At 44.0% G+C, this 15,575-nt stretch overlaps 1 protein-coding gene and 1 long non-coding RNA gene across 7 annotated transcripts in view; one reads left to right on the forward strand and one right to left on the reverse strand.

The window, feature by feature from the left end:
• Window positions 1-1,889: 1,889 nt before the first annotated feature.
• si:dkey-118j18.2 (uncharacterized) lies at window positions 1,890-9,577 on the reverse strand. Of its 6 annotated transcripts, none has more exons than XM_060044525.1 (6): window positions 9,432-9,577; window positions 9,134-9,296; window positions 8,916-8,995; window positions 8,631-8,790; window positions 5,109-5,238; window positions 1,890-3,832 (listed from the first exon to the last, which is right to left on the reverse strand). In XM_060044525.1, exons 3-6 carry the CDS (start codon window positions 8,933-8,935, stop codon window positions 3,648-3,650), a joined length of 495 nt encoding a protein of 164 aa, XP_059900508.1. In that variant the 5' UTR covers window positions 8,936-8,995; window positions 9,134-9,296; window positions 9,432-9,577; the 3' UTR covers window positions 1,890-3,647. The 6 variants fall into 6 exon arrangements, with proteins under 6 accessions (XP_059900508.1, XP_059900506.1, XP_059900505.1 ...); XM_060044523.1 differs by having other exon boundaries at window positions 5,109-5,241; window positions 9,139-9,296; window positions 9,432-9,523; XM_060044522.1 differs by having other exon boundaries at window positions 5,109-5,241; window positions 9,152-9,514.
• Window positions 9,578-11,998: 2,421 nt separating this feature from the next.
• Window positions 11,999-15,575, forward strand: part of LOC132452581 (uncharacterized) — a 7,108-nt gene continuing 3,531 nt past the window's right edge. Inside the window, exon 1 of the long non-coding RNA XR_009524409.1 lies at window positions 11,999-12,266. This is a non-coding gene — a long non-coding RNA (uncharacterized LOC132452581). The remainder of the gene's footprint in view (window positions 12,267-15,575) is intronic.

Consider the following 15,575-nt stretch of genomic DNA (forward strand, 5'->3'; position numbering starts at 1 on the left):
GCAGACCTAATGACGCCTGGCCATTACTGCATTACCCACAATCCCCAGGGAGGGACGGCCAAATGCGCTGTTCAACTGACAATCAAAGAAAACCTAGTTACAGGGAATCATCTCGCTATGTACGATGTGCGTTACTTAACCTTGGAACATACACACATGGATGTGGACACACACACACACACACACACACACACACACACACACACACACACACACACACACACACACACACACACACACACACACACACACACACACACACACACACACACACACACACACACACTTTAATAAAAAGTATTTGCTTGAACATTTCGCAGCAAGGAAAGAAAAAGTGATGAAGCAAGAAATGCGGATCACACAAAACCAAACATTAATCGTTGCTTCAAGAAAACAAAAGCCAACCGTTTTTCGCCCAGTGGCATCACGTCGTCTCTGAAGTTTCTGAACCTAATGGGCTGCTGGGAGAAAAAGACACAGAGGGAGTGAAACTGTGCGGTGTTCACTTGGCAGTCCTGCTGTGATCTCACTGACAGGTAGTCAACTTCTACCTAGGTGAGGTATTCAACCTGTTCTGATCTTCTCAGGAAGCCGATTCGCTGGGCCTAAAATGGCAGGTTATGGTTATGGAGCTGAATCACAGTGTGCACAAAGCTCTATCACCATCAATGTTAACATCTCGCATAGAAACGGTGGACATCTTTTATAGTTTGGGATACCTGCATCTCAAGTTCAAATTTACCCTGTTCCATTAAACGTCTCTTCGGCTGAATGCGCGGCGCCAAAATGCAATCTACATCGACACACAGGAGACGGTGACAGCGAAGTCCCTCAAACAGCCGTGTTTAATTCTATTTGAGATCTTGTAGTACATCCCTCAGGAGAGGAATAACCACAGCACCTTACAGCTGTGAGAATCTGCTGATGTGCATCTGGAGTGTAGGTGGAGGTATGCCATGCTGGGAAAAAAACAGTTGATTATAATAGTCAGACTAGAGTTCCCCTGAATGAAGATATAACAGTCTGGTTTAGTTATTTTCTTCTACCTTGACACGAGATCAACAATAATTCAGCTTTTCATCAGCTTACAGACACATTAAGTAGATGGAATACAACTATTTGGATAAGCACGCATTTAACTTGTAAGCTGGAGTAATTTTGATAATTTTGCAAATCAATGTATGCTTGATCGACGCTCAGTGCACTCGGTTCAAAAGGGTGAGGTAAATATTTTTTTTGTAGCCGTCATCTACAACGCCTACAATCGTCCGATTGATGCTTAGCATCGTACATAGCGCAAGAGTGCCCTCTAGCGGGGAAACTGAGAAGAATAAAAGCACAAAGTATGGATTCTCACCTATGGCATATTGGAATGCCAATTATATTTATATAACCCTAAACATTGCCTACTTCTAGTGTAGAATCACCACCACCATGAACATTCTTTTTTTAAACAGTGAATGTGCTGTAGGCCTATAGACCAAAATAACAAAAAGGTCTAGTTTAAAATATGTAGAATACAATTTGACTTAAGAAAATTAGTGAATAATGTATGCATTTCACTCATGCAAAGGCAAGTACGTCTTGGAAGACCATTTTCTAGACTCTAGTAGGTAGCTAATGTTTAGTTCAAATCAAATCCAATACATTTAGAAAACACATTTGGTTCATTATAATGAATATAAGATATATTGCATGTATTAATGCAATAACGATTTAAAATATGTCATGGGAAAGTGAACTGCCGAAGGAAATTAGATTTGTTGTGGGACATATGCAAATTTGTAACTATTTTACAGAATAATTATAGACTGGTCCATTTGTATTCAATGCAGGAATACTCATTACATTGACAATGTATGATTTCTCAAAGAAGGCTCGACAGAAAGTAGCATTTGCATATGTTTTTTAATACAGGATCACTGTCCCCAAATAATGAATCCCAAACAAGCTATATAAAAAAAAAAGGACTGATTTAAATCACAAGAATAGACATCCAAGGGAATGAACATGAAGTCCAAAGGGCCTACATGAACGTATTCATTGGTCGTTCAAAGCTAGCTCAATGAGTTCAAAGCTACATTACCAAGACGCAAAGTTGTGGCTCCCTCTATAGGTCACCGGCCAGACTGCGGCTGGAAAACTATGGACGAATAAGAAAATGTCAAGAAATGCGTGACACATTATTCATGACCCGATCTAAAATGCAAGTGCGGTTTGACAAGTTTGCAGCATGTGCGCGAAAGACGTAACGATTTGTCATCACAACTCTATGGATGATTATCTTGAAGCCAGAAAGGCATTTTTATCTCGTCAATCTCTATTAGCTATTACATTTTGAATTCAGCATTTTTTTGTTTTTACAAGAAACATGAACAGAGAGAGTCATTCTTTTTAAAAGGGATTACTTGGAACACCGTTTACGCGTACGATTAACTGAAAGTCATACAAAAACATGACACCACCTCATTCTCAAACCAAAAGAACAAATTTTCATTTAAAAGATATGGACAGAAAGAGGGCTGTATGAACGAGTTTATGCAGCATAGTTACGTTGCGTGTGGGACTATGGGACTTCTGTGGACAGAGCTTTTGTTTTGGTTAGTCTTCATTGCACATCATCCTAAATCATAAGAAAGAAAAACAACCCTATTCTCAATCGTGTTCAATGATAAAAAAATAACCACACCGTGTTCACCTCAAATAAACATACTGCGTTAGATGGATCCAAAACTCAATTTAGCCTGTGTATTTGAGATATATACACATATAGATATATATCCTAACCCATTACAAAATCCCCATGCTGAGACGCTAATTCAGAACAACCATATTCACTTCCATTGACCTTAAATAGGCTCTTAAATTGAAACCATGAGGCCCTAATTCAGAAGAACCATAATTCTGTTCCATTCCAATGAAACCGTAATTTGGTCGACAGCCTTTCCCCTCCCCCACTTTGAAATGTCCGTCCAGAGGTGACTTCCCCAACTCAACTCACGCTGGGTTAAGCCCCGAAGCCGTTAAGATAATCAGGGTCTTATTAATGGTCGTGTGTACAGAAGCAATCGACCAAGACCCTGGCACTAAAGACCCTCATTGGCGGCCGTCACTCCGGACTCCCCCTGCTGACGTTTGGGGGTGACGTAATCCCGGTTTCCCCGGCAACGACTTTGACTTCCTCTTTATTTTGTGACGGTTGTCATGAGGAAGTCGGCTTGGGTATGGGAGGAGGGGGGAGGGGGGGGGGGGGACTTTGATGATGTAACAACAAACCTAAAAGTGTCTCTTTTGTGGCTTTGTCGTTTCCAAGGGTACACCCCCTTGGAAACCCCTTGGAACCCACCCGAACACGACAGCAGGTTACGAGGGCACTCACTGAAGCCCTCAGTGATTACCCCCTTCACACAAAAAAAAAGAAATGTAGAAGAAAGCAAAGGAAAAACACCACACAGTTCACCTCGACACAAACGACAGACAAACGACACACACATGGACGTCTGCCCTCGCTCACCCGAACGCGAGGCGAGAGCTAGGCTGGAGACGATCGCTGATGACCGGAACGTGAGGAAGAAGGCAGGGTTTCGGGAAGGCATCGCGGCGTCAAATCATTGGTCCGTTTTTTTTATTTTCTTCCAATTGGAGCCTTACGGACTCGGTCTGCTGGGGGCTTCCTGTTGATTGGCTGGTGCCGAGGGGCCGGGTGTGTAAGGGGGCGGGGCCTCGTTCATGCTCACGCCGTCCACGCCCTCATCGAGGACGTGGAAGGTGGGGCGCAGGCCGTCGCTGCCCCGGGCACACTCGCTGTAGGACGGGGGCTTCAGGTCTTCTTCTGGAGACCAGAGAGAGACACCGTGAGTGAGTGAGTGAGATAGAGACAAACAGACAGCCAGACAAAGAGCGATAGAGAGACCCACAGACAGGCAGAGAGACACACAGACAGAGACACACAGACAGAGAAAGACCCAAAGAGCAATAGAGAGATAACCACAGAGAGACAAGACACAGACAGACAGAGAGAGAGAGAGAGAGACACACACACAGACACAGACAGACAGAGACACACACGCACACACAGTAACACACACACACGCACACACATACACAGAAACGTATTGCTTGCCTCATATTGGTACATTTACACAAGCGACGACCCAACTCTTTAAAAAGAAATGTAGCAAGTTAAATTAAGCACGGCCATAAATATAGTTAACAATGAGGCAGCTGCTTATCTGCTTGGAAATGTCATAAGACAAAGGCCCAAATGAGGACAAAGTGTTTCCGGCAGGTGAGACGTTCGAACTCTGTGCCTCACAACCGCATCTTTTCAAACAGCCAGTGAGAGATTGCACTTCTTAGAAATGCCCCATTATAAGAACTGTGAAAAACCGCACTCGATAGTCTATCTACATCTGGCGCTCTGAATCAGTTACTACCCACGTGCTTAGGCGACACCACAACCCTAAAGTCTATTGAGCGTAGTGCAGGTAGTTCAAATATACGTTTGATACAGAAATAAACAAAATCAATCCAGTTGGTTTAGAGGGTGTTATAAAGACTCTGTTCAAACCACGCCCTGGGGGTACAGAGCATACGGGCAGTAGTGTGCTGGTGGACACAAGTGCCTTGTTGTGGGCAAACACAACCAGTAGAGGTCTGATGCTCCTGCTAATCACACTTATAGCACAGTGGTGCCGCAGTAGGGTTAAACTAATGCATGCTGTATATACATGGACAACAGTACATTATAGCCTACTGAGGATGAGGAACAAGGAGCTCAGAGTGAATGTGAGGTGAGGAGAGGTTTCTCATCACCCTGTTCCTGCTGCAAATAGTTAACAGCCAGGGGAACCAAAAGTAGATCAACGTGTATTTTAGTGTGCAGAGAACCCAGTCTTGGGTGTGTGCGCGTGTTTTTAGTCGTGTGCGTGTGCGTGTGCGTGTGCGTGTGTGTGTGTTTGCATTTGCATTTGCATTTGATGTATGCGTGTGTGTACGTGTGTTCGTCCTTGTGCATTTGACGCGTGTGTGAGTGTGCATGCGCGTGTTTGTGTTCGATCTTGTGTGCGTGCGTGTGTGTTTGTGTAGTCCCAGGGCCGTGTACAAACCTCCAGAGACAGCCTCGTAGGGCGGGGGCATGTCCAGCTGAGAGAAGGCCGCGGCGGGGGGCTGGTTGGCCGAGGGCTCCTCCATGGACACCTCGTCCTGGACGCCGTACCAACTGGGCCAGATGGAGGTCTGCTGGGGGGCACGTGATGGGGACGGGGGGACGGGGGGGAGAATTACAAACTCGGAAGCTCAAATGCAACACCAGCAGATGCAAGTCTGCGTTCCTGCTGAACACGCCTGTGACCAGGCCCACACAAACTTAAGACTATCTACACACAACTAAAACGTAAAAACACACACACACACACACAAGCCTAAGATCAAATACACACCAAAGACTACACTACACGCACAGACACACAATGCATTTGCTTAAACAAAGTAGAAAGGGGAAGCTTTAACAATAAGGGCCTTTGTATAAAAAGGAAACTGCCCTTGGAAATACTGCTACAATGTTTGAATCTATTAGCTCTGTGGAGAGCTGCTGATTGTGATCATGACGGTGTTAGTGATGACGGACTGCATCATCAGCAAACTTTGCTATAAGCGTGTCTTCGACAGGGGCAAGAACCGCAGAGCTTAGATCCCGCAGGGCAATAATCCAATAATCTAGGAAGACCTGCAATGGACTATTGAGCTGGTGGTCGGTCTATGGTCAGTAAAAACACATGAGCCAGGGATATTAGAAAGATAAATGTGTAATGTTAAGAGGTTATTTAATCTAGATATCTGGCACTTATTTTGCCAGGATTTTTGAGGAGGAAAACTATCCAAAAAACAATGGCCTACTTTTCTGGAAAGACAAAAACTAATAGTGAAAGTACTTTATATAATAACTGAAAGTAAAATAAAGACCATTAAAAGTCCCGGTTACTGCCACATTTCTCCAAGAGGCCCATTTGAGGTTGAACTTTCCCCCCCCCCCCCCCCCCTCTGTTAAAAATAATCTTCTGGGAACATTTTCTCTTTTTGAGGTGACCGTAAACCAAACGCTTTACCGAGGGCTCCTAAATCATCGACCATCCCCACCACCAGCCCCTCTTCCCAGCCCTCTTCACATTTTGGCCCAGGGAACAAGTGGCCTTGGCGTGTCTCCAGCGAGAACTCGGGAGAGGGTGCTGGGTTATAGATGTTATGGACGGCCACCGGGCACTCCCACCACACATTCCATTAAAATCAAAACACTGTGTATTATTCAGAAAATAGACTGCAGGGGGGGGGGGGGGGGGGGGATGCTTTTGTTTTGTTTTACAAACGAAAAATGTAGATGTGAAAGTGGAGAGGGACGGAGGAAGTGGGCGTGGCCTGACGGTCAAGGCAGCGGGGAGAAAGAAGATTTAGTAATGGGAGACGGGAGTGTGTATAACACATGAGGAATTTAGGGACTGAAGGATGTGTTTTAGCATCAGCCACCGAGTGATCCTCTGATCCGTTACAACGGGGGGGGGGGGGATTCATTACACAAACACACTGTGTCCTTGACCGGGTGTGGCTCAATGACTACCAGGTGCGTCAGTGTATCCAGAAAGAGCAAGGCAACAAACTGACATGTGACCGCTTGTTTCTGCTTGAAAGCGGTTCCGGCATGTCCCGTTCTAGCACTGGAAATAATTCCACACTCTTCTTGTGTATCGAGTTCAGGAGGCCGTGCTACAAAAACAACTACCATCCCTGCTGATACCAGCCATAATCATTGATACAAGATGGGGAGGTTACGTCAAAAGCTCCTTGAGACAGGAATCGCCTAATTAGCCTTAGGATGTGTTTACTTTATTCGTAATGACCGGGGTATTTCCTGTTCCAAAACAATGACAGAGCCCAACGTTTAAAACAACACCAATAATGTTTTGGGTTGATGATAATGGGAACAGAGCGAGGAGGAAGGCCATGCAAAGCTGGCACAGAGCGAGCTCGCTAAAACAGCCATTGTCTGGCTCGGGGTGAGGTAAATTGCCTGGCCTGTGTTTGTCATGTTTATCTATGTTGACTCGGCCACCAGTCTTTTGGGGTTTAATGGCACCATACATACCCTCTAACCTCAAGCCCTGAAATGAGGAAAGGGATCCCTTCCAGGAACCCAGGGGAAAACAATGGGGGAGAAAAGGAAAAAAAAAAAAAAACTGAGCTGGAATGTACCAACATGTGTGTAATGATCTATGTTGTTCGATTTTTTGAAAGACAATCGCTTTACTAAAAGGTTTGTTAAGATTCCAGGAGGGAGGGGAAAGATCTCCCTTCTAAGAAGTGTGGAAAATAGCTTATGATTGAATGAAACCGTTCAATCACGCGTTAGGCTTCCATGTGCTTCAAAAGAGGAGGACGCCAATGAGGAACAATTCGGTTGGGACAGCCACCAACCAGATTGACCTCAGGCACTGAGGCTGCCGTTTCAATATCATATCAGGATCTCTAAACATGAGTCACCCATTGATGGAGCTCCTATTAGAGAATCCCTTGGGAAGTAGCAGTAAAAAAAAAAATGGGCCAATGCAATGAAGCGGCAGGGAGGTTGTAGATGTAGCACACAAGGCAAGCGGCGGTTCAGGAATGTGTAACCCATAAAGAGCGAAACCATTGGTTGTCAAAGAAGAGTTATAAATTAGATCAGGTGGCTGTGTCAGGCCTCTGGAATACATTACGCTCTGCATGGTGGAAAAAAACTGATCAGGACTGACAAAGAAAGAAGATCACTGACAGTCACAGAATAATTCAGGGAAAACCATTTATATGTTTAAGAGAAGAAATATTTTAGAGGAGATTTCCATGCAACCATTTTACTGTTCTGCAACAGACATTCAGTGTTTTGGCCTCAGCAGATTCCCCAAAAAAATCCCAAAATAATCACATGCGCCTGTGAAATTTGACAAACTCCCATGACAATCTGGGGTTTAGAAAAAAAGAGCGTTACATTCCCCAAGGTTCTCAGCAGCACGGAAACACCACAAAGGTATCTAGATCAGTGAAACCGATAAAAGTATGTGAAGTCGCGTTCTGAGAATGACAAACTGAAATGGAACCTAAAGGTCATCCCGCAGAGACCACAAGCCCTTTCCCTGTCCTATTTAGAGACAAACTGACATATTCTCTAAACATCTGGGGAGAAAGAAAAGAAACATCACGCTTTCCGGCCTCTACTTTCCGCCCCTACTTGGGCGATTTGTTTTGGTATGAAAGCATAATTCCAGAGCCAATCATCAGACACAACTATGTCGTTCAACAATAAACATGAGACTTCAAAAATGTTTAGGCGTACCTGACCCAGTGCCATAAAACACTCAAAATGTTGAATTTCACACGTCTTACCTCTACTGGCTTACACATTTGACTGTTTGGTAACGACATATTTGGCATTATGTAAATGCTTCAAGTCATGAAATGTTTCAATTATAAGCAGCTGTTTTGCTTACTTTATGATTTGTTATGTGCTCACAGGGTTCTTGCACTTTTGGGGTTACATTTTGTAAAACGCTTTTAACCAAAGCGTCAGCTAAATAAACCCAATTTAATTTCTCCACACTTACGCTCGGCCTCTCGCACACTTGGTGGAGGTACGCCCTTCCTCCCACAATAACGATCTGCGCGTTGCGGGGATTGCTCAGGTAAGCGGCCAGCTGTCGTTGTCTTGATCGGTACCAGCAGACATAGAAGAAGATCTTGATGATGATGAATATGATGACCACTCTAAAACAGAGAAAGGGAGTGTGGGGGGGGAAACCACGTTGTTGTGCAAACAAAGCATGAGCCCACTGATGTAACCACAACTAGATGTATAGTTTAGTTAGTTGTATTTTGATTTCCCTACTTACATGTACCAGTACAACTCCATCGTTGAGACGTTAATCCACACAAGGTCTCATCATGAAAAGGTGATTCAAATATCCCATTCCTGAAAGAAAAAAAAGTCTTCCCAGCATTAACATGGGATGATGTTTACCAGCCCCGCCACTTCTTAGGACAATCTCAGATCACTGCACCACAACAGCATATAAAAAGCACTGAGGTCGTATCAAAGTTAAGTGGATACCTTACAGTGGTCACATGCCTTGTGGGGCCTCCTTTGTTAACTCGGACGGTGTATCATTATCCTTCTGCTTCGAGGTGGCGACTCCAAGAGAACTGGAGCAGAGCTAATCCACCGTTAGCTTAGCTAGGGTGTAGCAGCAGGCCACAGCTGCTAGTGTGGTATCCTTTTGGTAGAGGAAAAAGCAGGGGCTTTAAAACCCCTTCTAACGTACGGGAAAAAATGCTACTGGGTGTCGGATCGTTTGCTAAGCCAGAAACAGGCGACAAACTGGTGATTGTTCCCCTAGTATTTAACAAACCAAAACACTGGAGCCCCCAAGTAAGTGATCCCCTCCTTCGCTCGCGTGTTCAGCGCTGCTTTGCCTCCGGATAAAAAAGGGGCGGAGCCAACGGTGTACACACACACATGAAGGTGGGCGTGTCTCGTCCGCTATACGCTACTAGTTGCACGTCCTAGCCTGATTAATGAATCCAAGATATGCTCCACTATATATATATATATATATATATATATATATATATATATATATAGATACATCTATATATATATATATATATATATATATATATATATATATATATATATATAGATATAGATATATAGATATATAGATATATATAGATATAGATATATATGCACCACCATATTGAGGATATTGATATGGTTGACTAAATGTATTTTATTTATGTTATTCTAATCTATAGTACGCCCTATCGATCAGTTTTCAAGAAAGTGTTGTCATCTAGTGGAACATTTGCCACATGCCACATTGCAACGTAGGCTACTCATAAGCGTTAGTGAGCACTGTGCATGCTGTATCAGCATTCACAGTCTAGATCTTGAAATCTTTATTCTTTGTGTGAATTCTCTATCAGCATTTACACTCTATATGTTAAAATCCTTAATATATAGTGGATTCTTAGGTTTTATTCTTTCTTATTATTCTCTACAAACTTTGGGATCCTATTCCTTCCACAATTTTTCACCTTGAGACTCCATTCCAATTTTTAAATGTTCAAAAATTCTACTTTTAAAATATATTTTTTTACAATGGAAGTCAATGACACTTGGCACTTTCTTAACATGAAAATACTAGGTGAACACTCTCCGGTTCACACAGTGAAGGACAATTTCCACCAGAACCGTCAGGCCCGCCCCCCTGTGGACAGAACGAGAACTGCAGCTCCGGTTCAAACTGTAAGTCAACGCCCGCTCACCTGTGGAGAGAACGTGAACTGCATGCCGTATATTTGTATATTTTCTGTTTTCCAGAAAAAAATAATACAAACATACGAGTGGAGCTTCGATTGAACTCCAAAAACAGATAACTGGATTCTTACTCAGAATACGTGTGCACCGGGAGTAGGGATGCTTCCGTAACCCTGTTATTTAGAGCTCAGCATAGTAGAGAGGACACTGAATCTAGACGTAAGTTCTCATGCAGGGGTTGATGCGGCATGGGTCCCAGTCCCACCGTCCCACCGTCCCATTGTATGTGTGATGCACGGCTTTCATTCAGACAGGAATACGACCACAGATTCCTGTGGTCTGGCCCTTCTGTGTTGCCATACTACAACATTCAGCTAGATGGCTGACTCACAAAGTTAGACTCGGATAGCTAGAATCAGCTATGGCTTCGCTCAGATATCCAGATTCTAGCGCAATGTCTTACATGGAATTATTATAACATGTTTTTAATTATTTATAAATCCAAGACATGCCTACTAAACTACTAGCCTATATAAAACGTGGAAATTAAAAACCCTGTTAAGTAGCCTCCTCAGGTTTAAAAAAATAAGGTACAGACTTAATGGAACTAATTACACTCCATAGCATATGGAAACATCATTTGAAGTAACATGACATAAACCTGCAATATTTAACTCATTTACTCCATTAACAAATATGCGTGAGCTAGAAAGATATAAATCAGTATAAATCAAACCACCAGTTGATCCCCACCAAGAGACGCGGCTACCTGCTTTCAGACGTGGTTCCTATGGAAACGTGTTACCTCCTCGAAACCGAGGTGATCCTGAAGCAGCGGAATCAACAGAGACGGAGAGAGACGGAGAGAGAGACGGAGAGAGAGAGAGAGAGAGAGAGAGAGAGAGAGAGAGAGAGAGAGAGAGAGAGAGAGAGAGAGAGAGAGAGAGAGAGAGAGAGAGAGATTGAGTGTGCGAGTGATAGCGAGGTCACCAGAGAGAGAATGAAGACAGCAGGCAGCAAGGGTAGTTCTTTTTGTTCACACCTCCTCACTTGTTCACTGTCTCCCTCCCTCCTCCCCCCTCCCTCCTCCACACCCCCTCCCTCAGGTGAGAGGTAGTCCAGTGTCTCTTCAATCACCAAGGCCGTGTGGGTGGGACGGCAGAGCGTTTGTACAGATTGTTGGATTCTAGCTGTGAATTAAAAGATTGGCTTTCAGAGCAGCTCAGGTTGCAGTAGAGCTTAGAGCTTAGAGCTGGAGAAATGCATCATCTGGAACGGAGCTTCACATCGACACACACCGCAGCGGTATAATGTATGCGTCCGAAAAGCCCGACTTTCTCTCGGACACTGCCCTCCACCGCTGCCCAGACGGAGCTTCACACGCCTCCAAACACTGTTCCTCCGGAGACCCTTTTTCAGCCACAGTGATAAAATGTCATCAATCACAATGTTGATGATCATATAGGACAAATGACCACGTTACGCCAGAGGTGAGAATATGAATGCAGCTAGTGTTCTGAAAATAAATATTTATATCACTTCTCATAATGACAACTCACAGAGAGCAGGGACAAAAGAGAGGAGAGAAAGAGAGGGAGAGGGAGAGAGAGAGAGAGAGAGAGAGAGAGAGAGAGAGAGAGAGAGAGAGAGAGAGAGAGAGAGGAGAGAGAGGACCACAGGTTACTATATCTCACCTCATTCGCAGAGAGAGAAAGAGAGACTGAGGGAGTGAAAGAGAGAGTGAGAGACGGAGAGCGTGAGAAAGAGAGTAAGAGAGAGAGAAAGAGAAAGAGAGTGAGAAGGAGTTACTGCGAGGACTGGGAACTGAAGGACTCTAAAATGACGGAGCGGGCAGCAAAGAAGCAAGGCTTCAAAAAGTGTCGGAGTGCGACGTTCAGCATCGATGGCTTCAGCTTCACCATCGGTAAGACAAGGATAAGATAAGGATAAGATAAGGGTGTGTGTTCAGCATGGATGGCTTCAGCTTCAAAATCGGTAAGACAAGGATAAGTTAAGGGTAAGATAAGGGTGTACGTTCAGCATCGGGAAGAATTCTCTGCCTGTGTTTAACTCCGCTTGGACGAGGGTTCCTAGCTTCTGCAAAATGACCACATTCTGGGATGGAATTGGATTTTGAAATGTAATATTGTTGTCCTATTGAACTTTTTGTTTGTGTTTATATATATATATATGTACTCTGTTGCTGTGTTCTGATTAGGGCACCTTCAAGAACAGTGTGTACATGTGCGTGCATCTGTGTGTTTTCTAAGACTGAAAGTGCGTTGTCGCTATGGTGACCAGGAGAGATGATGATGATGATTGTGACATCACCTACAAATAATATATGTGTTTCAGTGTGTGTGCGCGTGTGTGTGTGAGTGTGTGTGTGCCTGTGTGTGTGTGTGCCACAGGTTTGTTTTGCTTGCTCCAGTACCAGGGAAGCCTACTGAGACCTCATCAGGACACTCTGCTGTGTTGTGACTGGGGACTAGTTCACAACATTAGATGTAGTTACCAGATGGAGTCTGCGTGTGTGTGTGCTTGTGTCACTTGTGTGTGTGTGTGCTCGCATTAGTGTGTGCTTGCGTGCACGTGCACGTGTGTGTTGTTGGTTGTCAGGACGCTAGCAGATTAGTGTGCCGACTGAGTACAGGGAGTCATTATGGCTAATGAAGAGTCCTTTCCTCTCCTCAACCCATCCAGAGCTCAGACCCTCTCAATGGTTCTCAGTACATCCCCTTTTCTAAGGCTCTATCCCCTCCCCCTCTCTCCCTCTCTCCCACACTACCTCTCTCTCTCTTTCTCTCTGTCTCTTCTATTGTCACTTCCTCTACCTTCTCTCTTCTTGTTCTTCCTGTTCTTCTTGCTCTTCGTGTTCTTCGCTGTCTCATGACCCCTGACCTCACACACACAGAGCCCAGACCCTTCCAGACCCCCGTCATCGTTCACGTCCGTCCACACCTCCTCTCCCCTCACTTCGTCTGGACTCATGTCCAGGGTCTTGCACGGGCTGATGCATTTGGGGTCGTTGAAGTAGCTGCTGTTTTGTGTTCTGCTCGTTTCCTAATGTTAGGTGATTGATCAGGTCCAGACTCCTGCTGGAGTCGTCAGAACGCCGTCCACAGGCATGGATATCAGGCGATTGGGGTTCAGCAGACCCCCATGTGTGTGCATGTGCGCACGTACATGTGTGTGCATGCGTGTATGTGTGCATATTTGTGCGTACGGAGCGTACATTGCTGAGCAGGGTGTGTGTCGTCCAGTGGCGAAGCTAGACCTTTTTTGGGTGGGCTCAAGCCTACCCAAAACATCCCTTAGCCCACCCTATCATTTCGTCCTGAAATCTAATATTCTACCTTTTTTTTTTACGCAAGCAATGAGAGAATGGATGCTGTACACTAATGAACAGGCACAAATGGGCTAGTGAAATCAAGCGCAACCTTCCTGCAGGAATCTCTAACCTCTGATTGGTGGGTGGGCGTCTCCTGTTTGACACAACCAAAAAGGCAGCACGAGCACACTTAACGTAGTTTCTGCTGTTTTGTCTGTCAAAAAGGCTTGCTAGTCTTTATCAGAAAATCCACGATTTTCAGCTGTGTTATAACATGACCAGCTAACAATAATAATAATCATTTCTAAACCTTGACATAATCTGTCAGATGACTATTAAATGACAGTTGACCACAAGGCGATTCTATCTACGCCTCCTCTTGAATTGCTTCATGTTTTAGTCGGCAGGGGCTTGTAATGCTGCGTAGCCTGATAAGCATGATAAGGTGCAAGGAGCAGAAGAAGTGGGTGCTAATTGTCAGTTGAAAAAAAGTGGCAGTACTGCGAGTGGCAGTACGGGACTTAGTGTCTTATTTATTTATTTTAATAAGTTACTTATGTTATTTTAAATAAACATAATACCAAGGGCCCGAAGTTTTACAAGAATTTTCATCGTACAAAGTCATGACAGAGGGGCTGATGAAGCTGACAAGTGACCAATGTTTACTGTTTAAAAATATTTTTAATTAAATGCAAAGACCAGTGAATAATATGTTCTTGTTTCTCTGTTTTGAGATTCACATAGACTTAGCAGTCTTGTTTAAATGTTACAAATTGAGTTAATAAACTGAACTTGGAAATTGTTTTAAGTTGTTGCAGATGTTATCTCCGCTAATTGTATTAATCTAAATAAATAAATATTAGCAGGTTCTCATTAGTAGGCTATTTCAATTCAGGGAGGGTGCGAAAAAATATCTGTCTCCTAGGGTGGGAATGACAGAAAATAATTGAGAGCCACTGGTCTAGAACATGTTGTACTTGTTGATTAGCTCACATTGTTATGGCAATGAAAACGCCCACAGCTGATAAAATAATGCCAGCGGTTTTGTTTTAACTGAAAATTAGCACCCTTTTTTTATTGCATCAGAACAAGATTTTTTTGCATCAAAAGTTTTATAAAAATGTATGGGTCCCTGAAAGTGAGACAACGTAGTTTATTACTCCCGAAATAGTGGTATGTTTCTCATATTATTAATCTAGTACATGTTGTACCAATATGTTTCAGTAACTGTGTTTTTAGAAAAAAGGGGGGAAATATGATAATTTTTGAGTGAAACTTACACAAGGGAAATGTAATATACCTCAAATTTGTTATTACAGTTCACATCCATTGATTATTCCTTCATCCAAATAGTATTTTTTCCTTTCATCACTTTAGTGATTCAGAACTGCATTATTTAGCTGACACTGCCAGCTTTTGGCTTAGACATACAACACCATATAACTAATAAAAAAAAGGTTGTGGAATAAAAAAATCTTGGACAGGACTTTATATACTTCATAATATACCCCTGTGGCTTCCTGGGGTTGAGCCCCCCCAAAAGTCAGAAACTAGAATCGCCCCTGGTGTCGTCGGAGCGTCGCTCTCTACCTTCTGTTCTATCTCCACTGAAGGCAACACGGTGTCTTCAAGGCCGTCCCTTTAGCCTGCAGTCAGAGCCGCAGAGGTGTGGACAGCAGAGCTCTGCAGGGTTTCATCAGGTCCGCTCAGCCTCCCTGCTGCTCTACCGCCAGCCCCCGGCTGCCCTCGTCATCACGTCCTAATGTCGGGACCACAGGGGAAAAGGAATTAGCTCTGCTGCTTTATAACGAGAGGCGGGAGGCCGGAGCATCAGAGGTGAAGACATCTGACTTGAGGGAGCGAGGAGGCGGAGTTCCGCCAAGCCTCAAGCACCTGGCTGCA

This window comes from Gadus macrocephalus, chromosome 23 (genome assembly GCF_031168955.1).
Source record: "Gadus macrocephalus chromosome 23, ASM3116895v1".
NCBI classification, from domain to species: domain Eukaryota; kingdom Metazoa; phylum Chordata; class Actinopteri; order Gadiformes; family Gadidae; genus Gadus; species Gadus macrocephalus.

Bases quoted from the DNA above. Each gene is read 5' to 3' on its own strand.
- si:dkey-118j18.2 (XM_060044523.1), bottom strand. From the start codon at position 8,935: ATGGAGTTGTACTGGTACAT. The intron at 5,242-8,630 runs GTAAGTGTGGAG...CGTGCCCCCCAG, and splicing joins AAGTGTGCGAGAGGCCGAGC to CAGACCTCCATCTGGCCCAG. The intron at 3,833-5,108 runs GTTTGTACACGG...TCTGGTCTCCAG, and splicing joins CTACGAGGCTGTCTCTGGAG to AAGAAGACCTGAAGCCCCCG.